Below are 24,799 nucleotides of genomic sequence, written 5' to 3'. Positions count from 1 at the left end.
CCGAGTGATACTACCCTGTTTGACCCCGCTACCCCTTGTAAATGGCCTAGTGTTGAGTTAGACATTACCCTGGATGAAGTATTACTGGGAATTGGTAATAGCAAGGGGGGGAAGCACCAGGTGTTGATGGAGTCCCCATAGACGTATATAAATCAATTCCAGACTTATGGGGACCCATACTCACTAGGGTTTTTAATGCGGCAGTGAAGGAGGGATGTCCGCCCTCATGGGGTGAATCCATTATTATCCCTATTCACAAAAAGGGGGAGAAATCAGAAGCAAAAAATTACAGACCCATCTCTCTCTTAGACTCCTCGGTAAAGATAATGAGTAGAGTCCTTTTGATAAGGTTAGAGGAGTCGGTCTCGGATAATGATATTTTAGCCCAATCCCAGTACGGTTTTAGAAAAGGTCTCGGTACTCTAGAGCAGAGTATCAACCTGGAACTTTTAATCGGGAAGCATATAAAAGAAAAACAGGGGCGGTTGTTTTTATGTTTTGTAGACTTAAGCAGTGCCTTTGATTTGGTGAATCGTGGGGTACTATGGCCTGTTTTAATTAACCTTGGTGCCCCAAAGCCATCATACATTTTCTAGCTAGGCTGTATGAGAACCTGTCAACTAAAGTGAGGTACAGTCAGCAGGGTGATTGTACACCTAATTTTAGGGTAAAACGTGGCATCCGCCAAGGCTGGCACCATTGCTTTTTATTTTATTTATCAATGACGTGGACGCAGCCCTTAAAACTATTTAAGTCCTGCTTTATGCGGACAACGCCGTCTTGCTATCAAGAACCCTGCTGGGCCTGCAGAAGCTCATTAATGGGTTTGCAGCCTTTATCAACAAGAGGTTGTTGATAGATAAGTCTAAAACTTTTACCATGGTGTGTGGACCTAAAATTAAAAGTTTAAAACCTTTTACCGTCGAGGGTAACAAGATAGAGAATGTGAAATCTTTTTGTTACCTAGGTATCTCTTTCTCCTCTGATGGGGGCTGGAATGATGAGAAGTTAAATGTTTAGGCTAAACTCAAAAGGAGTATAAATAGTGTTTTTAAATTTGCTTCTAATTTAGGAGACCGGCGGATTAAGGATATGATTGCTATTTACTAGGCCAGATGCACCTCGGTTGTATTATATGGGGCGGGAATATGGGGGCTCCAGGCATGTCCCAATCTGCAAACTGAAGATAATTCATTGTTAAAGAAGCTTTTGTGCCTTCCAGCTTCCGCCCCAATGGAATTTGTACATAGCGAAGTAGGGCTGAATTATTTATGTGACCTAATAGCCCTGCGACCACTACAGCTTTGGAGACAAATCTGGTCACTAAAGCAATTATAAATGATTGTTTGAAACTGGAGAATGGCCCTAAGATACCATGGCTTAGATACTTAATCAAATCATATGATTACTTTTTTACCATATCATGTCTGGGCAATTTAAATGACTCTCAATTAATGTCTAAACAGGATTTGAAAAGTACCTATCTTTCGAGAGTGATAGAAAATAGAAAAGCGATAGTCATGAAACAGTCTACATATCAGTTTTATCACATGTATACAGATACGACAGCCTTTCCAGCGTATCTTTCTTTTGTTACTAGACCATCACATCTTTTTGTTTTGATCAGATTAAGGATGGGTCTAGTGTATCACCTGATTGCATTCCCAACCTTGAAACAGTATCCGTCCTCACCCTGTCCATGTGATGGGATTTCTAAGCAGAGCACTATGCACTTTCTACTTTTATGCGACCTGTTTCTGTCTTTTAGAATTATGCTTCGCAAACCACTTTTTAAGAAACACGGGGTTAGAACCATTAAAGCTGCTATGTTGCTATTACTAACCATGGAAGACCCGGGTGTTAGACCTGGCACCTTGGCGTGAGTCTCCCCCCCACTTTTTGCTGATGTGCCTCAGATGTTTTGCTGGTGTTCGATGCTCAGGGCACTGCGCCACGTCCAATCCGTGCCGCTGTGCAAGTGCTCCCAATGTAAAGTGTATCCGTAATTGATTTCCATGATTGGCTTATTTGGTTTACTGTCAGTCCCCAGTAACGTGCACGATGAAGTACTGGGTTTTTCGGAACCCAGTGGTGCCAGGGACCACACCCTAAGACTTCGAGTCCTTCCTGTTTCAGAATACAGAAACACAGAGTCTTTTTGGTGAAGTCAAAGATCGAATTTATTGGCTGCAGCCAGTTACAGGTATCCTAGACGTACAACACGGTGTATATTCTCAGGAGACTGCTCAATTTACAAAGTCAGCCAACCCATTTTATACAAAATATTATGCTTTAGGCAAACATTCCTTATTTTACAGTTGACCATTCACATATTTTCACTACAAAGAAAAAGCAGAATCATGATGGATGACAAGCTTATTTTCAGTTTGTCCAGCCCACAATCAATTACCCGGCAAGGCCCAACATTTTTCATCAGATATCGACGGACCCCTAATAAAAACGGGCACCTCCTCCTCGTAAAGCAGGCCATAAAGTAAGAAACAGAGACAGGTGTGTGTAAGATTAGGCGTGGTTTGTGTGCGATGAAAGGTTTATGGTATGCTGTGCCTTGATGCTAATCCCAATCAGCCACTGGGAAAGGAACTGGCCGAACAGGTTTGGCTTCAGGCAGTGGAGTCAGCTTGCCCAGGTCACACAGAAGTCAGCAAAGGTGTACGTGTCCTTCAGACTCGTTTTTGGCCTTAGTCATCGGCCTATGTGAGGGCAATCACAAAATGGCTGCCGTACACAAAATGGAACCCGAGGGTTCAGGACGGAATCTTTAATTTCAGGGTGATTTCGTCACTCGAATATGACGAAAATGCTTGTGGATGGTATACTAGTCATTCTCGGTCTGCTGATATAAAAATCGTCATGATACGACGATGTTTATGATACGGGTCCAGAATTTTCAGTACCACAGCCCCTCCTTTTGCCCTTACATAGGCAATAACCTATACTCACGCTAATCTGAGTCCAGGTCTATATTCATAAAGTCATTGAGATGTTGCTGTAGCATCATCCTATTACTTAGCTTGTCCCTCGATACAGGTTTCCTTACACACGATGTAGCACAGAGGCCACATATAGCAGGAGCCCACTGTACGCACAGACAGAACAGGAAAAGAATGGCTAAGATCATCCCAATGACCATCAGAATCTTCCATCCCCAGGCGGATAACAGTTCCTAGAGCCATCCCATCAACGACCAATCTCCTTTATCCACATGAATAGATTCGGAAATCTTATGCAGTTTGGAAATGGCCTGTTACACTGTCAGAGCGTTATCTGGAATGAAAACACAGCAACTTGATTGGATCACTTTACATACCCCACCTCGGTCTGCAAGTATGACGTCTAACGCGACCCTGTTCTGAAGGGTCATAAGACGATCCGACTGGAGCTCAGCAGTCAAGTTACTAAGGGCACCGGCAGTTTCAACTACGGTGGATTCAACCACCCTCGTCAATTGCCTTATGTTCCTGCTGTTTACCATGGGTCCCCAAAACGGCAGAAAACCCTTCATGAAGTCTCCAAATTCTTGTCCTGCAGTGTCTTCTTTACTGAAGACACCTCTAACTATCCTTGTCTTATGGTAATCTGCCGCAGCTGTGTAGGTGGGTGGCAACAGGAACGAAACAAAACATGTGCCCGTGAATTAAGGGGGCAACCATGTATAGGCTCTATCATGGCAGATGAAATAGGTACCCTTAGCTGCTAGGAACGAAGGGGAAGTCTGGGACGCAAAAACATACGTTTCAGTGCAGATACTCTTCCCTAACTGAGCTCTGGGATTCTTGCCATTACCTTGCAGACATAGGTGACCCTGATGGGGTACAATCCAAATCGGGGAGGATCTCTTAGCTCGCTGTTTCTCACTCAGAGTAACTCCATATCCGGTCACGTTCCATCCAATATATGCTAGTGTCTCATCTCTTGGGATAGTCTCATAGGAAGTATCTTCCCTAATTATATCTACTATACCCTTAACTAGAGCACTATTCTTTGGATTATCTTTTACAGAACGTAGGGGGTAGACTTCATGTGCGTAGATGAACATCGTTCTGTATGCCCACACAGAACCATTATGGCTGAAAGGCAGGACCAGATAAGGGATACCTTTATCAGTAGTATGAGGCATAAGACCACACACCCAATAGTTAGTCGTGTTTACTACTAATTGGTGTTGGTGCAAAAGCTGAACGAAGGAGTTATTAATAAACTCTAATCTCCTAACGGACTCATGTGCAGGAAAAGGGTGAAAAGAATGTGAGGAAACAGTAGAAGGAGGTATGGGCTGTGTAGTGGGTGCAAATGTCACTCGAAAAGAGAATAAAACATATCCTATTAAAAACATCATTACACTGAACAACATGAAAATGCATAATATCAAAAAACGTTTCTTTGTCATCATTATACAAAGATTTGCTTTAAAGTTCATCTCCTTGGCAGGTCTCTCCATCTCAAAAAACTCCATCCTCTAACCGTGCTGCTCGCGGAGGTAGGGTGTTCCGTGCTAAGGAATGCGCCTGTCAGTCCAGGGAACTCCCAAGGACCAACCAGAACCGTCGACCTTGTGTCTTCGGCTTGCACTCCAAAGACTTGTCGCCCACGACCCTACAGCTGAACACGGATGGTGGTTCAAAAAACAAACATAAAAAAGTTTCTCAGATGAGAGAGCTGCACTTTGAAACAAAATAGCAAAGAAAAGGAAATTTTTTATTTGTCCATAGTTCTCGGCCTCAGATTATAACGTCTTTTTCCAGGTAATGTCTGGTCCTGAAACAAAAGTTCAGGTTCTGTAGTGTCCAATCAAATTGACGGTGGCACAGCTTCTTGCAAAAGATTGTCACTTTCTCGTTCAGAAATTGTTCCTTTTACACGTGCATCACTGAAAGGCAGAAAACGAGGCACAGTCTCAGTCTCAGAGTCAGCAACACCCTCCTGGACCCACCGGTTGTACGGCAGAGGCAAAGGGACCCTCTTGCAGTGTACGCCGTGGATCCAGTTCTTCTTTCCTTCCACTCGAACGGCTGATCTCGTTGAGAGAAGGACTAGGTGGGGGCCGGTCCAACGGGGCTGGTCATTCTTTGTCCGCTGGAAGTTCTTGACCAGCACCCATGATCCAGGATCGATAGTATGTCCTGGAGCTTCAGAGACCTGAGGCAGAGTATCGTGAACCTGTTGGTGTAAAACATCCAATTTAGCCGTCAATTCATACAAATAATCAAGCAGTACAGGGTGTTCGATCTCACTGAATTTTGTCGGCCTTGGCATTCCCCATATGTTGGCCGGACGGCCGAACACAATTTCATAAGGACTAAGTCCCACTCGCGAATGCACAGTCATTCTTGTTGATAGGAGTGCTAAAGGCAGAGCGTCAGGCCATTTAAGACCAGAGCTTGCTTGTATCTTGGCCAGTTTCAGTTTTAGCGTGCCATTATAACACTCTACTAGTCCAGCTGATTGGGGGTGATTTGCAGCGTGAAATTTTTGCTGGATACCTAGCCCTTCACATACTTTCTTCATCACTCGACCTACAAATTCACTCCCATTGTCACTCCAGACCATTCTTGGCAAACCGAACCTAGGGAAAAATTCTTTGACAAGGGCTTTAGCTGTGGATAAGGCAGTATTGTCTTTCAGGGGATATGCTTTTACCCATCTCGAAAAGGCACAAACAACAACGAGTACGTATTTCAAATTGTTGCACCTTTCCATGTGGATGAAATCTAGCTGCAAAGCCTCGAACGGATACGTTGGAGGCGCAAAATGACCAGCTGGAGTTGGGGTTCCCCTACCAGGATTGTATTTCAGACACACCATGCAATTCTTGACCACATTCTCTGCACACTTAGGAATTCCAGCATTTTGCCATACTGGAGCCAACAATTTACAAATCCCTTTCACACTGATATGAGCCATTCGATGGGCCATTGTAACCACTGCAAGCACATACGCATCGGGTAACAACCATCTCTGATGCTCTGACAATTCAACCCAACAACCATTGGCATCCAATTTACCCTTACTCTCTCTCCACACACTCAACTCTTTCTCTGTAGCTTCAGCTTGAATAGACTTCACACTCTCTATCGTGTCTTCACACATTCCAACGTCACCAACCCATCTTGCAGGGCCTGCAACATACATTCGACTCATCACATCCCTTGCTGTTTCTTTTGCGACTTCATCAGCAAATGCATTGCCACGACCAACATCATCAGTAACCTTTTTGTGTGCACTACATTTCACAATCGCAAATTGCAAGGGCAAAGTAAGTGACTCGAGAAGCTCATGCTGTATCTTAGCTCCATGCGAAGTCAGAAACCCACGTTCTTTCCACAATCGTCCAAAACTGTGAGCCACACCAAACGCATACTGGCTGTCGGTATATATGGTCACTTTCATTCCTTTTGATAACACACATGCTCTCGTAAGTGCAAACAACTCTGCTGCTTGAGCTGAATTATGTGGGATACGTGCAGCTTCAACAATCGTTTCCAAAGTCGTAACAGCATATGCTGCAGTCGTATCACCATTCGGAAGCTTGAAGCATGAACCATCCACCCATAAGGTACCATCACACTTTACAAGGGGAGTGTCTTTAAGATCTACTCTCCCTTTTGTTTCTTCTTCTGTCCTGAGAAAGCAATCATGCTGTTCAGAAGCATCTGTCTCTGCTACAATCGGCAACAACGTAGCTGGATTCAACGTGTTGCATCTCTTTATGTGCACATGACTCGCTAACAGTGTCAACTCGTAACCTGACAATCGAGCACTAGTTAAGTGCTGTGTCTTGGTCCTGTTTAACAAAGTGTCCACTGCATGTGGAACCATTACAATCAACATATTATTCATCACTAAACCAGCAGACTGCCGAATAGAAACAGCTGCTGCCGCTGTGGCTCTTAAACAACTCGGCAACGCTTTAGCTACCGGATCCAAAGTCGACGGAAAATACGCGCATGGGCGCTGCTTGTCCCCAAAAGATTGGGTCAGCACTGACAATGCACAACCTTCTTTCTCATGGACATACAATGTAAACGGCTTACTGTAGTCGGGGGTACGCAACACAGGAGCTGAACACAGTGCATTACGCAATTCGGAAAAACTTTTCTGACACTCTTCAGACCACGGAATGGGATTCGGTGTATCTTTACAAGTTAATACCACCAAAGATTTGGCCACAAAGAAAAATTCGGTATCCATTGTCTGCAATATGATGTAATACAAAAGAAAGCACGCACTTCTCTCTGTGTCATTGGCACACTCAATTTTGCAATTGCCTGAATTCTTTCTGGGGTCAGTTTCCTTCCCTCCTTCGATAAGAGATGACCGAAGTAGGTCACTTCTTGTCGACAATATTGCAATTTTGAAAGGGACACTTTGTGATGCAAATCAGACAAATGACGCAACAATGACAACATGGCTTCTTTACAGATTTCCTCAGTATCTGCAATGACGAGAAAATCATCGACGTACTGAATAAGGGTAGCGCCATCAGGTAAAACAATCGTATCAAGCTGTGTCTTTAAAGCCTGACTATATATTGATGGACTTTCACAGTAGCCTTGAGGAGCGCGTTTGAAGCGGAAGCTTCGGCCTCCTAAACTGAAGCCGAAAATATCCCTACTCTCCTTGGCAATCGGGATGCTGAAGAAAGCATTCTTCAATTCAATCACCGAGAACCAAGTCGCGGAAGCTGGAATCATAGTCAATAGGGTAGTGATATCAGGAACAACTGGAAATTGAGGCACAACGATTTTGTTCACCTCTCTAAGATCAATCACGAACCTGTAAACAGGTGGCTGAGAAGGGTCAGTATGCTTCAAAATAGGCAGAACAGGACTATTGCAAACATTGCCTCTTGTCGCTTCAATTACATCTTTTTCAATCGAATCGTAAATGATCGCTAGCAACGCTTTTTCACCTTCACTAGAGATTTTATATTGGGGAATGCGTGGCATTTTAACATTGGCTTTCAATGTCACAACATATGGCGGTATTTCCAAAAGACCCACATCATTAGGACCAGTAGCCCAAAGACTATCAGGAAGAAATGACAATTCTGTCGGAAGTTTATCCTTCGACAAATACATTGGAGAGACCACTTTCTTACCCAGTGTAAGTTGTACTCCCGAAGGAGAACAGTACAAAGTTGCATACAATCTTTTCAACAGATCCAATCCTAACAAGTTCTCACCACAACCTGTCATCAGAATAAGGGGTGCTTCGAATTCACAAGGTCCAACAGAAAGGGACAAAAGTCTAGAAATCTGGTTCCTAACCGGGGCGCCAGAAAAACCTACTGAAACATTCGTCTCGCCAGACAAAGGTGTGCCAGGGAGTTTAGAGTGCATAATAGAACTCTTTGTAGCACCAGTATCCAACAGAAAAGGTTCTGACACACCTGATGTAATCACCTCAAAATAAGGTCCACTCTGATCTACTGGAACTGAAATAACTCCTTCTCTTTGTCTACGGCTGTCCTAGCAATCATTACCTTCCATATTCTCATCTCCTGCATAGTAGTCATCAGCATAGTACTGAGCCATCCTACCAGACGCGTTATTCTGCTGATCAAAACTATTTATTGAATTTTGAGGCGGAAAGGAACGCGCGTTCTGGGGGAAATTTCCACGTCCTCTACCTCTAGGAGCTTGTTGAACACCTCGACCTCTTGCACCAGAAGCACCATTCATACGCTGTAACAAAATAGGACAACTATACTTGAAATTACCCTCTTCTTTACAATATGAACACTGATTGGGACCTATAGGAGCACGCTGTTGAGGATACTCAAACCTTTGCGAGTTCCTCTGGAACTGCTGAGGTTGCTGATAGTTACTCTGACCACCACGAGGCGGATACGCCTGCTGTAAAAGAACCTTCGTCTTTAACTCTTTAGTTTTCTTGTCTGCTCTATCCTTCTCATCTTTATCCCTATTTTGTAGTACTGTGCAGTAGCCAATATCTGTGCTGAAGAGGAAACGGCCCACAAACTTTCTGAATCTTTTAATTTCTTACACAACTCGGGAAGCAAATTGTGCACAAACTTGTCAACGAACAACCGTTGACCACCTTCTGTACTCATATCTTGACCACTGTGGTCGATAAACGTCTCTTCAAACCTGGTGAAGAAATCAGACACTGTCTCATCTTTCTTCTGCTTACATGCAGACAATTTGTCCCAATTCACTCGCATAGCAGGCATTAAAGTCTTCATGTATGTAACAATCCTACCAGGGAGTTCTGCAACTAAAGGCTCAGGTTTAGCACCACAAATTTGTCGGCCATCTGCAGCAGCGATATTAACAAATGAATCGCCTAGCTCTTGCGCATGATCCATGTGACTGATCATTCTCCATAAAGTCTGCGGAACAACATTTCCAAACAACATGTCTATGTCAGCTAGATTCATAATACATGAGTCTGCCGTCTGAGATAACTCCTTATAGTACCCTGCAGGGTTTTTACAGGGGTCAGGTAATGTCTGCTTAAGAGCCAGAACTTCAGCTCGCTTCCATGGGACATGTACCCAAACACGCTGAAAATGAGGCAGAATGGGCGGATTAACATTTGGGTCCCCGTCTCTCCAAACTTCTCTCATTGGATATTGTTTCACCTTCTTTTTAACAGAGGAATCAGGCTCAAACAACGACTGAGAAATAGTTCCACTCCTAAACGATAACAATGTCTCGACTGCTTTCTTAACATCGGAACCCACAATCGTGCCTTTTGCAAACTCGAACCGTACACAACATAAATCAGGCGGATTGGGTTCCAAATCGTTTTCCTCCAAATCCTCACAAAGAAAAGCACACATTTTCTCAAAAACGTACCTCTGCTTTGGTGCTTCCCACTGATGGAAGACATCCATAACAGACTCTAGCTCATATCTTGTCGGGTCGGTAACCCATTTATGTGCCAAATAATCCAATGTTTCCTGCTCTCTAGAGGCAGTTGACTACGCAACTGTTTGCGCGCTGAGACAGGGGTCATACTTGATGCCCCAAAGAGAGGATATAGAAGACTAGCAACAGTATCAGTCATTCTCTGTCGAACAGAAGGAGAAGTCGACGAGAGAACAGGAGGAAAAACAGACTGAGGCAGGGTAGACGCAGATGCAGACGCAGAGGCAGTATCAGGAGGAATACCAGAAAAGGTAGTCGATGCAGTAGGCAAGATCGTAGGAAGTACAACTGCTCACTTGCCTATTCTTCTTCGTTATCTTTATACTGCGTAGCACCTTGCATTATCGAGATACCCCTTTCTCTCTTATTTCTCTTTGCTAATTTAATTTATTTCTGTTTGGCTTCCTTATGCCATAGGCGGAAAGAGTCAAACATCGCCGGCCGGGCTTTCTTCTTAAAAAGTTTAACCTCCAGATTATCTAAAATCTCCGTGTCAAAGCTACCATATTGGGGCCATTTTAAAACACCATCTTTCCTGGTGTATCAGATCCATACTTCATTATATGTGATGGGGCCTACGCCAAGTTTCACATAAAGTTCATAGGTTGGAGTTCCAATCGGAGGAACCGGACACGAGTCCTCCAATCGGGAATCCCTATTACAACCAAGACAAAACAAATTTCCAAGTCTGCTAAGACCAGGCATCTTTGCTCTCTAGTCTAGCTTCAAACTTCAAAGGATTATCGAATACGATAGTCTCATGAATACACGAGTCCCTTGGCTTTGGTACTTGCAAGTTCCAAATCAAAGATCCCAAGGGGATACCCAAACTAAGGACCAAACTAAGGACTGGGAGATGCTCCACTTATACTTAACTGAGGTATCGATGACGTCACCAGAAGACTCGTCTATCGTTTCGCTCTACCAATCATCAAGGGTCCAAAACAGGGCGATAGTCAGGGCAGCAGTCCTTCGTAGCCGTCGGGAAGCGGGGAACCTCGCAGCAAAGACTTTCGGACCACGACGACATACAGGGGTCGATGAAGTGGTTGTCCTTCCTCCAGAATTTCACACGAAGCTCGTCACGAACCTCTGGCTTGGACCGGTACTGCTGAAATCGCCCCACGTTGGGCGCCAACTGAAGTACTGGGTTTTTTGGAACCCAGTGGTGCCAGGGACCACACCCTAAGACTTCGAGTCCTTCCTGTTTCAGAATACAGAAACACAGAGTCTTCTTGGTGACGTCAAAGATCGAATTTATTGGCTGCAGCCAGTAACAGGTATCCTAGAAGTACAACACGGTGTATATTCTCAGGAGACTGCTCAATTTACAAAGTCAGCCAAACCTTTTTATACAAAATATTATGCTTTAGGCAAACATTCCTTATTTTACAGTTGACCATTCACATATTTTCACTACAAAGAAAAAGCAGAATCATGATGACAAGCTTATTTTCAGTTTGTCCAGCCCACAATCAATTACCCGGCAAGGCCCAACATTTTTCATCAGATATCGACGGACCCCTAATAAAAACGGGCACCTCCTCCTTGTAAAGCAGGTCATAAAGTAAGAAACAGAGACAGGTGTGTGTAAGATTAGGCGTGGTTTATGTGCGATGAAAGGTTTATAGTATGCTGTGCCTTGATACTAATCTCGATCGGCCACTGGGAAAGGAACTGGCCGAACAGGTTTGGCTTCAGGCAGTGGAGTCAGCTTGCCCAGGTCACACAGAAGTCAGCAAAGGTGTACGTGTCCTTCAGACTCGTTTTTGGCCTTAGTCATCGGCCTATGTGAGGGCAATCACAAAATGGCTGGCGTACACAAAATGGAACCCGAGGGTTCAGGACGGAATCTCTAATTTCAGGGTGATTTCGTCACTCGAATATGACGAAAATGCTTGTGTATGGTATACTAGTCATTCTCGGTCTGCTGATATCAAAATCGTCATGATACGACAATGTTTATGACACGGGTCCAGAATTTTCCAGTACCACAACGAGGAGTGCCAGGGCTTGTGGATACAAATGCTGCTAGTGGGCCTGCAGCGCTGGTTGCGCCACCCACAGAAGCGGCCATGTAAAATGTGTCTCGGGTCCGCCATTGCAGGCCCTGCGTACAGTCTGGTACTGTCATGCTGACAGCGCAAGTGCACACACTTGCCAGTCCCTAAACCTTCCCTAACCTTCATATCAGTCACCCCTATGGTAGGCCTACGGGCAGGGTGCCTTGTAAGCGTAAGGTAGGACAAGCTATGATGTGTGTGGCATGTCCTAATAGTGAGTTACCGCCCTTTTCGTTCTTCACTATTGAAGGGCTGCCTGTTCTCTTAGGCCAAGGTGAGCTGCCGAAATTATTACACGCTGTAGTCCAGGCAGGCTCAGGGAACACGGTGGCACGTCAAGTTTAGTATGCCTGAACTCAGAATAATAAAATACTTCCTTCAGCAAGGTTTATTTTAATATCCTGTGTTTGCAAATGCTACTTTTAGAAAGTTAGCATTTGCTCGCCTAACTATTTCAGGCCGCCTCTGCCAGGATGTGTATCTGCTGTCTGGGTTTGTGTGAGTGACAGGCCTGGGGAATTCCCGGGGACAGTCAGGGTTACCAGGTGGTGAATAGGGTGCTTACACCAGGATGGGTGGGCGGAGTAGTCCTTGACTCTGAATAGGGTTGTGCTCCACCACCACAATGCTGGCTCCACCTCCTGCGGAGCGTCTGATCTCCCTGCCCTGCACCCTGAAAGAAGACGGCAGCTTCCTGTCAACAGAGTGCTCCAAAACTGGGTTGAACCAGGCTCAGGCCCCCTGGCCTTCAAAGACAAAAGAAACTGAGTATAAATATAGGAGCCCTGCTCCTAGCAAATCAGATCCTGTTTTGACCAGGACGAACCTCTGCCTGACTAGAGGACCAAGAGAAGCTGAAGGAAGGAAACCGTTCCCTGCCCTGAAGGACTGGCCTGCAGTGGTGCCTTGCTGAGAATGGAGAGGAAAAGACCAGAGAGGACTTTCTAGACTTGTGCCTGAAGCAATCTCCAAGGGCTTGATCACGAGCTTGCCCCCTGAACGGAACCCCAGGACCATTGGGTTCTATTCTGCCTGTGCCCGTTTGCTGTTGGGCCTTTAGTTCTTATTCCCTCCCCTGAGTTGTGACTCGGGTGCCTTCGCCCATCCTAAGGTCGTGACAGCTCGGAGCCTGGACGCCCCACCGCACAGAGCCCCGCTCAAGCTTGAGTCATTCTCCGTTTCAGTGCCGGGCCGCCCGCTCTCCTGTCACCTCGCCTGCTACGGAGCGCGTTGTGCGCCTCTCATCTTCTCCCGCCGGAATCTGCACGGAGCGCATCTCATAGCCTCGGACGGTCCATACGTCGTAACGTACCCGACTGTCTCGCTTTGCCCTCCTGCATACCAAGGCTCGTGCTGCACCTCAAGAAAGGCCTTCCGTACAGTGGTACTGGAGGCCCGGTACTGCACCCGTCTGCCCGAGAACGTGACGCCCCTCACAAATCCACAGGTACGACCTGCCGTGCTAAGAAGCAGTACGCCCCGCAGGCCTGAACGGCGCCTCGCCCCGTGAGCTGCATCAGACCCCGGATCGCCTCAACCCTCCACACCGTCCCGCTCACCCGCCTCGCACCTCGAGGGGGCTTCGAGCCAGATAGATCCTTTGGAGAACCGTTGGCCTCGTCCCGGGTCCGCCCTCACCAGTAGCCGCACCTGAAACGCCTCGGACACTCAACGCAAGGTACACTTGAACTCTATCCCAAGTTCGCATCGGATCCAGGGTCCACAACATTTGTTTTCCCTGTCATCGTACCTTGCTAACCAAGAACCCTTAAGAACAATTGCCTATTTAAATCTGGTGGCCCTCAATCGCTAAACGTTATATGGTCTTGTGATAATCCTGCATATGAAGTATTTTTACATAAAGTCTACGTATTTTTGATACAACCTTACGACTGGTGTCCGTTTGTGGTGGGTCAGTGGGTTTACTGTATGTGATCATAAATGCTTACCTAACTATCGCCTTGAGGATTAGCCTTGTCTGCTCGTGCCACGCAACCTAGAGGGTGAGCAGGGGTTATTCTTACGGAGTAGTTCCCTTGCCCTGACTAGAGGAGAAGGTCCCTGCTTGTCACAAGTGCATACCTGTGCCAACCAGAGACCTCCGATTCTAACAACGGGGATTTGCTTTTTTGTTGCTACTTTGATCCTCAGCTCAATTGAGGCTAGAAAAATCATGATGATTCTATGAACCCTTTTTTCCCACATAGAATGTTAGTGACTGATATGATGATCTATGCACCATGCACTTTAAATTGTATATTCTCGAGTTTTTAAATATTCGTGCCACTGCTAATTTTGTGGCATGTCATACTGGGATTGAATATGTTTTACGTGTTTTTATCTTTCTCGTAAACCAATTTTGTTGATGAATTTGTACCCAATAGCCGCCAATTGTTCAACTCGCTATCCTAAAGTGATGTCTTACGCTATACCTATCTATTTTTAAATGGAAGTATGTTGTTAAGAGTTATAGCAAACTTGTTATGTATATTTTGTGCTTTTATGGTTGTATGCTACAATCGAATAAAGCTTATTTGATTTGATTTAGATGCCGGTATATATTTGGTAACAGTGTAGTATGGTTGCTGCTGTGTATTTGGTAACAGTGCAGTGTGGATGTTGTGTTTATTTAGTAACAGTTCAGTATGGTTGCTGCTGTGTATTTGGTAACAGTGCAGTGTGGATGTTGTGTGTATTTGGTAACAGTGCAGTGTGGATGTTGTGTGTATTTGGTACCAGCGCAGTATGGATCTTGACGTGTTTTGGTAACAGCGCAGTGTGGATGTTGTGTTTATTTGGTAACAGCGCTGTGTGGTTGCTGCTGTGTATTTGGTAACAGCGCAGTGTGGATGCTGTGTGTATTTGGTAACAGCGCACTATAAATGCTGCTGTTTATTTGGTAACAGTGCAGTGTCGATGTTGGAATGTATTTGGTAACAGCGCAGTGTGGATGCTGTGTGTATTTGGTAACAGCGCACTATAAATGCTGCTGTTTATTTGGTAACAGTGCAGTGTGGATGTTGGAATGTATTTGGTAACAGTGCAGTGTGGATGTTGGAATGTATTTGGTAACAGTGCAGTGTGGATGCTGGTGTGTATTCGGTAACAGCGCATTATTTATTTTATTTATGAAGCTTATAAAGCGCACGGCTACCCCTGACGGGGGTGTCCCGGCGCTGCAGACTGCAAACTTGAAAAGGTAAGGACAAATTAGGAGGAAGAAAATAGCCAGGTCTTCAAACGGCTACGAAAAAGGGGTTCAGAGGGAATAAACCTAAGTTCTAGTGGAAGGCTGTTCCAGAGTTTAGCAGTCACTACAGTGAAAGCTCTACCACCCATTCTGGAGCGGTGGAAGCGAGGGACTGTGAGAAGACGTAAGTTGTTAGACCGCAGAGATCTGACCGATTGGGGGAGTACAAGTCTCTTTCGCAAGTATCCCGGGCCTGACCCATTTAAGGCCCGAAAAGCAAGAGTCAGCATCTTAAACTGGATACGCCTGGAGATAGGGAGCCAGTGTAGTTTCTTACGATAGGATGCAACCGACTGACGGTATGGGATATTGCCAATCAGCCTCGCTGCCGCATTCTGAACGATCTGCAGATGTTCAATTTGATACAGCGGGGCCCCGGCATAGAGACTGTTGTCATAATCCAAATGTGAAGTTATTAGGGCATGGGTAACCGTTCTACGGGCATCCACAGGAAGGTACGGAAAGATCTTTCTCACCATACGCAATTTCCCGAAGCAGGCTGCAGTAACCTTATTATTTGGGCTTTACAAGAGAGAGCATCATCAAATTGGAAGCCCAAATTGCGAACTGTATGGACAGGGCTAGGAGGAGGATTGAGCTCGGTCGGCCACCATCAGATGGAAGGTATGGTGGTTTTTTGATTAAAAAATAAGACCTCCGTCTTATCGTTATTCAGCCTGAGATGGTTAGAGGGCATCCAGGAGCATATGTTGCCAAGACAGTGGCGAAAGTTGGTGAAGCTGGAGTCAGAGTGATCTCTAAAATAAAACATTAGCTGTGTATCATCAGCATAAGAGATCACTCTGATCCCCCAAGACTCCACCACCCGAGCCAATGGGGCAAGATACACATTGAAAAACAGGGGGCTCAGCGCAGAGCCCTGAGGCACGCCACAGACAAGGGGTTTACTCTCAGATTCAAATGGTTTGAGAAGAACCCTCTGCGTTTGTCCTTTAAGAAAGGAACTGATCCAAGACAGAGCAGAACCACCCAATCCAATCTGCCTTAGACGATCCAATAGTATCATATGGGACACCGTATCAAAAGCGGCGGATAGGTCGAGGAGGACCAACATGGCCTCCTCGCCCCTATCCACACACTCTCAAATTGTCTCAGAGACCTCTAGGAGAGCAGTCTCAGTACTTAAACCAGTTCGGAATCCCGACTGAGAATCGTGTAGCAGAGAATTTGTTTCCAGATAGTCCGCAAGTTGTAACTGCACAGCCTTTTCCAAGACTTTCGCCGGTTTAGGGAGAAGGGAGATGGGACGATATTTACAAAATTGTGCCGGATCCGCATCCACCTTCTTCAGGATGGGGACTAGCATAGCCTCCTTCCAAGCAGTCGGAAAATGGCCCGAGTGCAGTGAAGAGTTCCAGATTGAAAGGAATGGTTCGATCAAAAGGGGAGCCAGGTTACCCATGACCTTGGGCGGGACCGGGTCTAGGGGGGATCCAGATTTACACTGAGTGAGCAACTTGAATGCGGACTCAGTCGTAAGATCTTTAAAGGCCACCAAAGACGATGTTACAGGGTCCCTGATCTCGGCGATGGGAGGGGTCAGAACGGGTGTCAGAGCAGACGAGAAAGAGGACGTAATTTTGTCAATTTTGTCTTGAAAATACTCTGACAAGCCATTACATTATGGATGGTGGCGTGTATATGGTAACAGTGCAGTGTGGATTCTGGTGTGTATTTGGTAACAGTGCTGTATGGATGCTGGTGTGTGTCTGGTAACAGAGCCGTGTGGATGCTGGTGTGTATTTGGTAACAGCGCAGTGTGGATGCTGGCGTGTGTTTATTCTACTGAAGAGCGCAGGGTGTTTGGTGACTGGTTTCATGGAACGGTATTTTGTGAGACAGAATCCCAGCCACCCCATCCTCATCCTTGTCCTCCACAGCACATGTTGTCCGCTCCCCCTAACATGTCCCTGTTTCTCTTTCCACAGGATGCTCTGGTCGGACGGACATAGAGGCGGACGTCGCGCTCTTAGTTGATGCTTATTTCGTTCGATTTGATGCTGTTTACCGCCTCTACCTGGAGCCCTTCTTTGAAGCGGTGCTGAGAGGCTTCCTCGTGTCCCCGGACTCCGTGCGCTTCAGCCTGGTCATGTACCACCGTGATCCCCAGATACCGGCCCGCATGAACAGCTCCAGCAGCCTCCGTCGCCTGATGAAAACCCTGCCCCTCCAGACCGTTCAACTGGTCCCCATTCCGCCCCCCACTCCCAGTAGCACGGGGGCACTCTTTAACCAGGTCAGACGGGAGGTGCTCTCCGAGGGCGGGGGGGGGCGGCCCCACGTGCCCAAGGTCCTGATCTTCTTCAGAGATTGGGAGTCCAATGAGGATGTCACAGGTCCGGCCTGGGAGCTCCGGGGCACCGGGGTGGAGGTCTTTGTTCTTACTGTGAGGGGTGCCAGGTACGAGGAGGATCTGCGGAGAGCCATCCCCAGCCCCCCGGCCGCGGCCCACCTGTTCATAAGGAGGGACGCTGAAGACCTCCAGCGCATCCTGCCGGAGCTGACAGAGTCCATATGCCTCAGGGTTCGGTACACAATGAAAATCATAAAACACAACCTGCTGGTACTCAAGGAGCGGACTGAGGGAGGAGCCAAGGGGGAGGAGGCTGAGGCAGGAGCCAAGGAGGAGGAGGCTGAGGCAGGAGCCAAGGAGGACACTGAGGCAGGAGAAAATTAAATCACAGAGGCCTCCCTGGGCCCTGCCTGTCACTCCCTCCACACCGTAAATCCCACCCTAGGACTTCCGGCAGACAGGAAAGGAGACAGATGGGGCTGCAGAAGGCAGGCAGCTGTCCCTCCCCGTCCTGCATTTAAGGAACAATGTGTGTGTGTTACAAGAAATTTTAATGTCTATTTAAAATTTCAGGGAGATTGGAGAACTTTAAAGCGTTTAGGATTACAATTTAGGATGGAAATCTATTTAAAACTAAACTTATCTTCTATAACAGAGAATTGGCCCTCCCCCTCATCTCATGTCTTATTGTAGCTGAATCATGAGATGCGACTAAAGATTCGGAACCTCATTTACAAACGTTTGACGCATGGCAGCTGCATCGCCGCACATCAAGAGAAAACCACAGGAAGTGCGCCGTGATAATGCATTCCTGTCCTTCTCCCCTGTGCCAGCGCACAAACAGCAGCTGTGCACAACACAGACACACTTGCGTCATGTTGGAAGGGTGCCTGCATTGTGGGATGATTCTTTTTGTGCAGGAAGGGGCACCACTCTGCACAAATACAATCCTTCATCACATTTTCCTCTTTCTGTGTGTGTTTTGCAGAATGCAGCACTCATAGAAAGAGAAGAAAATGAGGAGAAATACCAGTATTTCTCCTCGTTTCATCACTCATGCACCTCCCCTGGGGACACGTAGGAAACTGATGTATTCCCAGATATATGATTCCTCGTAAACCTGGGAATGCTTCAGATCCCAACGATTTTGCGTGGGAACACCCATGGATCGCCCCTTGCATGCAGTGTTCTGCATAAATGAGGCACATATTTACAAGGTCGAGAAAAGCCATGTAAAAGAGGCCCTGCGGGCCTTGTAAATATGCTGCGGCACAGAGCGCCACCGGAGCTTTAAAAAAGTAATGCTCCGGTGGAGCTAAAGTGCTGCGAGGGCCTGGTAAAGGAGGTCCTCTACTTTGCCATTTCTTGCTGTATTCGTTACACCAAACATCAGCGACCTGATCCCGCAGCCCATAGATCTCATTTGACCCTTCCTCGTTTCTTCGTAAAATAAAATTTTAGGGAAGAGAATGAGGTTACAGAGTTTCACTAACCTCTTTACCAGACTAGCCAGTGGTAAACCCAAATATGGGTTTCTGCACACAGAAGAACAAGTGAAACTTATTCAGGACAACCTAACTTGGCACCCTGCATCCGTCTGGCTACTTTCCAATCTGGAGCCAGAATCTTCTAAATTCTTTCCTCTTACTTTTTGCAGCAGATGCTGCCTCTCTCCTTACATCAAAATCCATGTGAAATTTGAATATGATGAAATGACTGAATTCAAGATTTTAAGTGTGTTTGACAAATGGGTTGATCTGAGGGCCAAATGCTTTTACCGTGCTGTTATGGATTCTTTCCAGGATTGGTTGCATATTCCACTTTGTATTCTACCAGAGATTGTTTTACTGCTGTTTGGTAGTTCTTCTGTCATTTGATATTGTATTGTAATCCACCTATTATTTCTGTTCTTGCTGCATGTAATTGTTTATGTCTAAACACGCCTGAGGCGATGAGCTTCTAGCTGAAGTGTATTTAATAAAGAATTAAGCGAAATATTGATGTGTCCATGTTTAGAATAAATTTGGGATACCTGTGGTTATTTAAATGTATTTAAAGTTATTACACCAAATGTTCTTGTTCTTTATGTGGATTCCCCCACAGGTAACTAACTGGAAATGTCCTGCTTTTCTCTGGTGACAGCTCTGTCAGGCATTGTGGACCTTGGCTGTGCCCCTACATAAGAACCCCTCAGGTGGAAAAAGTAGCGAATGATGGGGACCCGCAGGTCCCCCCAAAGCAGAGGCTTAAGAATAGGCAACCGCAGTGTTGGCCCAGTCTTGGGCTCTGACCTCTGTCTTGATAGTCGCTGTACAACATATCTAAGAATCACTTCTGAATCTGCTGAATATTTTTTTCATGTTATGCAGATTTGTGGAGCGCACTAATCACCCTTGAGGGTATCCAGGCACTTGAGAAGGTGTGTGGGTGCCTGGTCCCGTGGGCCACATTATTCAAAGAGCCAGGACTTCAGCCTTGTGCAGAACTCAAGAAGTGAGGAGCGGCCCTGACGTGTTGAGGGCGGTCTCAAGAAGTGAGGAACAGCCCTGATATGTTGAGGGAGGTCTCAAGAAGTGAAAAGAGGCCCTGAGGTTTTGAGGGAGGTCTCAAGAAGTGAGGAGAGGCCATGATGTGTTAACAGAGGTCTCAACAAGTGAGGAGCAGCCCTGATGTGTTGTGAGATGTCTCAAGGAGTGAGGAGAGGGCCTGATGTGTTGTGAGATGTCTCAAGGAGTGAGGAGAGGGCCTGATGTGTTGTGAGATGTCTCAAGGAGTGAGGAGAGGGCCTGATGTGTTGAAGGAGGTCTCTAGAAGTGAGGAGCAGCCCTGATATGTTGAGGGAGGTCGTTCCATGTCTTGGGGGCAATGTAGGAGAATAAGTGATCTCCTGCTGTACTTTTGTGACTGCAGAGTGTGGGTGCAAGTTATAGTGCGGCAGAGCATGAGTGTGTAGCAGGGTCGTGAAAGTGTGTGCAGCTCTTTAGGTATGCTGGTCCTATGTTGTGTAAGGCTTTGTATGTGTGCGTGAGGAGTTTGCATTGGATGCACTTGTGAATGTGGAGCCAGCAAAGTTCCTTGAGGTGAGGTGAGGTGCGATGCAGGTGTGGCGCTAGAAGTCCAGTATGAGTATTTTGGCAGTGCTCTGGAGGGTCTGAAGTATTTATAGGAGTTGCTTGGAGATTCTGGCATAAAGTGCTTTGCCGTAATCGAGCCTGTTGGTGATGATGCTTGCATGATGGTCCGTCTGGTGCTCAGTGGCAGCCACTAAAAGATCTTATGTAGTATGTGTAGCATGTGGAGGTGCTCACGGCATTGAATTGTGCCGTCACGGTGAGCTTGTCTTCCAGGATCATCCCCAGATTTCTTGAGAAGTTGGTGGTTGTTGGTGTTGGTCCTAGCGCTGTGGCCACCAGGTAAAGTCCCATGGGGAAGTCGTGTTACTGGCAAAACATGCAGTTAAAGACTCTGATTATAAAGTCTTCAGCAATATTGAAACATCCATGAGAGCATAGCTGAGGGATTTTTAAAGGCGATAAAACTAAACTGACCAACTATCTGCAACTTTCAAAGGATCACAAACTTTTGTAAGCCCTTCTAATTTTTTTAAATCAAAAAAGATATAATTTTTCAGTTGGAAGGCACAGGCAGTTTTGATAGCAATACTAATTTAGCAGGTTCATTTTCTCAAATTGATAAAGTTATGGAAAGTCAAGAAATTGTAAATTCAAGTATTGACAATATTGACCCCTGAACTTATACGAAACAGGAAAGTGTCAAAGGTACAAAAAAACATCTGAGGAATTAATATAATTTAAGGAAAATATAGAAGTTTACTTGATTTTCCAAGGGAAAATACAATGGAAGGGTGGGCATAAAAACAAAATACACCAGTGAATGATAAAGGAGAGCACAATAAACAAGCATTTACAATGCATTCGGTCTCACGTTTGTTAAAATTAGAGATGTTGACGTTGCACATGACACTGCTTTTTACGTATGTTTATGGAGTAGATGTATGTGGTGTGGAGCGGAATTATGTGGGTTGGATTGAAATTGTTAGTTGTGGAAGTGTGTGGCGGGGAATAGTGTGGTGCAGAGGGGATGTGTGTATTGGAATTATATGGCATGGTGTGCAGTAATTATGTGGTATTGAGTGTGCTGGAATCATATAGCGTGGGTGTGGGTGTAATCACTGGATGCTATACAGGCCTCCCAATAATTAAAAAAATATTTTTTTTATATACCGTATTTTCCGGCGTATAAGACGACCCGGCGTATAAGACGACCCCCTACTTTGCTTGATAAAATGTAGGGTTCGTGCTATACTCGCCGTATAAGACTACCCCCACTTCCAGCGCAGTCCAACGCAGTCCTGCACAGCCATTTTGAGAATTTATTTTATTTTATTTTGGCTCGTACTTTGTACGCTTTTGTAACCTGCACACTTATCACTTTTTTCTCCAGGAATGTACCGATTGCTACCTCATGTATTTTGGTTGCTCACTATTGTCATTTTTGATCCATGTAACTTAACGTTTGCTTTTGTAATTTGTTCATTTGTAATTGTTCCTCTTGTATCAATACAGTTCCTACTGTAAAGCGCTCTGACACCTTCGGGTGTAGTCCGCGCTATGTAAAAAACGCATGAAAACATACCGTCAAATTTGGCACCCGGCGTATAAGACGACCCCCGACTTTCCAGAACATTTTAACCCCTTCCACGCTCATGACGAGCTGGGCTCGTCATGAAGTAGCCTGCTGCTACACTGATGACGAGCCCAGCTCGTCATGAATGTATGAGGATCACGGAATCCCAGCACAGCAGGGGAATTCCCATAGCATTCAAGTGGTTAAGGTGTTAAAAAGTCGTCTTATACGCCGGAAAATACGGTACAAAGAATCGTGTGCGCTTAGTACACACCTCCTGTGCATTGGTAAAAAGATCCTCTGCAGTATACGCCAAGTAATATTTTGTTGTATTGAAAGGGACTAAGGGCACATCCATCAAAGTAGGCTTTTGCGATTCCTTAATTGCGATTATTAAGGAATCGCAATTAAGGAATTGCAAAAGCCTATGCATGTAGGAATCGCAAAAAAATAGCGATTTTTAAACATTCCTTAACTGCGACTCACAAATTGCGAGTCGCAATGAATGAATGGGAATTGCATGCGCAATTTGCGAGTACCAAATAGGTACTGGGGCAAGCGTGCATAGCGAGCGAGCCCAAACATATCAAGGGGGATTCTCTGCCCGAGAACATTTTCAAAAAGAGCGGCCAATTGGTGCATTTTTAAGGATATTTCAGAAAGCAAGAATGTTAATAAAGCAATTGGGAAAGTGTAGCAATTACATCAATAAAGAGATTTTGTATGATAATATAATGTAGGTTGCTGCTATCAATATAACCACAGATCTTCATTACAGACTTTGAGATAAATATCAATGCTGAGTACCTCGACAACTGCATAGCGCAGAAACAAAAGGCGCCTTTCTAATCACCGTAATCAAAGGATGGACGGAATGCTTACAATGCAAACATTCTCCCCCATTCAAAAGATCTGGGTTAAATCCATTGTTCATTTGCCCACTACGCCACCCCAGTTTGGACCCAACCATATGCCAATCAGTCTTGACCCTGTGCCCATGGGAACAATCCAGACGGGACTGCTAGCCCAGGTCCTCCCTTGACCGGAAACAAGCATCCAGGAATCAAGCTATCCTGGCTGACGGAGGGTAAAATCCAGAAGCAGGTCTCAGCATGCTTGTTTCCAGTCCAGGGCGGACCTGGCTTGGCAGTTCGGTCTGGACTGTTCCCATGAGGCACAGGGTCAAGACTGATTTATATATGGCTGGGTTCAAGCTGGAATGGCATGTTGAGCAAAAAAACAATGGATTTAGGCCCACATGTCTGTACTGGGGTAAATGTATGACATTGTTATGCATTCTGTCCATCAATTGTTCTTTTTGCATTTCTAATCATCGCAGCACTCAAGGCACACCTTGACTTTTTCAGGAGAAAATCAGTAGTCATCCTGGCATACAAAAATCATCATTTTGCCCTTTACGTAATTTCTCAAGGAAATTTAAAAGCCAAGAAAGCGGAGATAAAATTATCTCCCTATTACCTAGCTGTCGCTAACACCAGTTAGCGACAGCTAGTAGGAGATAGCGACCATCTTGGGCCCCGCTTTGCATGTCAGTGATATTTATCACTAATGACATGCAAAGTGGGCATGCCAAGATGTTAGCGACTGGAAACAGTCGCTAACATCGCTATCTCCTGTTACCAACTTTTGGGGATATTCGCGCTAAGCGCGAATATCTCCAAAAGCTAACACCTGCCCCTGAGCAGTTCTTAGCCATGTTATCCAATGTTAGGTGGATAACATGGCTAAGAACATTAGCTCAGTAATGCAGGAATATCGCTGACTTTTCAGCGATATTCATGCATTTTGGCCGATTTTTATCGCTTAGGAGATATACCTTGATAATAGCAAGGTTCCGAAGCAATAAAAATCGGCGCAGCTCGGCGAGAAAAATATCGCCGCTAAACCAACATAGCGATAATTATCGTTAGTTGTTGGTAATATGCCTTTCCCTAATAAATATGTTATGGTAATTGGACCTTCAAGGGTTTTAATTGTCTTTATGTTTCAAATATTATTTTAAATATCTACAATCGTACAACCTGATATATTTGATGCCGTTAATGCACAACAACTGTCACAAATGTTTTTTAAGTCAATTTCTGTTTGTCACTAAACAGTGATCTTTTTGAGACAAAAGAGAGCAAAAGAAAGGGTGTATATGAAAGAGTATTCGGATTTAATATTTGTTACAAGGGTACATGATAGATATACAACGTTGTAAGAGAACATACAAATAAATTGATCTACAAAAATTCTCTATACAACAATTGCACAAGCTTTTCTACCTATTTACAATCTAATTTATTATCCGGTAGAAAAAGCAAGCGTCGACGTTTCGGTCTCTATTCTTGCGTTTCCGAGACCATCGAATAACACGATAGGAGATTTTCACAATTTTCTTAGATATTTTATCTGCCCAATTCCTTTTCTATACACCTATGAAGTCAGGCGAATAAGGACTTCAAACAGGTTATTCTACTAAGAGAGATACAATCGTTTCGATTTATGCCGTGTCGCACATTACCACTATAATCAGAACTTCCGTGGTTGAGGGTCTCCCAAGATATGATTTTTTATGTCCTGAGGATGGTCTCGGAAACGCAAG

General features: G+C 45.3%; 1 protein-coding gene across 1 annotated transcript in view; it reads left to right on the top strand.

Annotated features, from left to right (window-relative positions):
* The window catches only part of LOC144821931 (matrilin-1-like), a 130,155-nt gene extending 110,616 nt beyond the window's left edge, over positions 1-19,539 (top strand). The window contains exon 5 of the mRNA XM_078679080.1: positions 17,180-19,539. Within this exon, the coding sequence (XP_078535206.1) occupies positions 17,180-17,928 (749 nt within the window). The 3' untranslated portion in view covers positions 17,929-19,539. The remainder of the gene's footprint in view (positions 1-17,179) is intronic.
* The last annotated feature ends 5,260 nt before the right edge of the window (positions 19,540-24,799 follow it).

This window comes from Lissotriton helveticus, chromosome 2_2, assembly GCF_964261635.1.
Source record: "Lissotriton helveticus chromosome 2_2, aLisHel1.1, whole genome shotgun sequence".
NCBI classification, from domain to species: domain Eukaryota; kingdom Metazoa; phylum Chordata; class Amphibia; order Caudata; family Salamandridae; genus Lissotriton; species Lissotriton helveticus.
The sequence above is the reverse complement of the archived record's forward strand: the minus strand, read 5'-3'. Positions and strand labels throughout refer to the sequence as shown.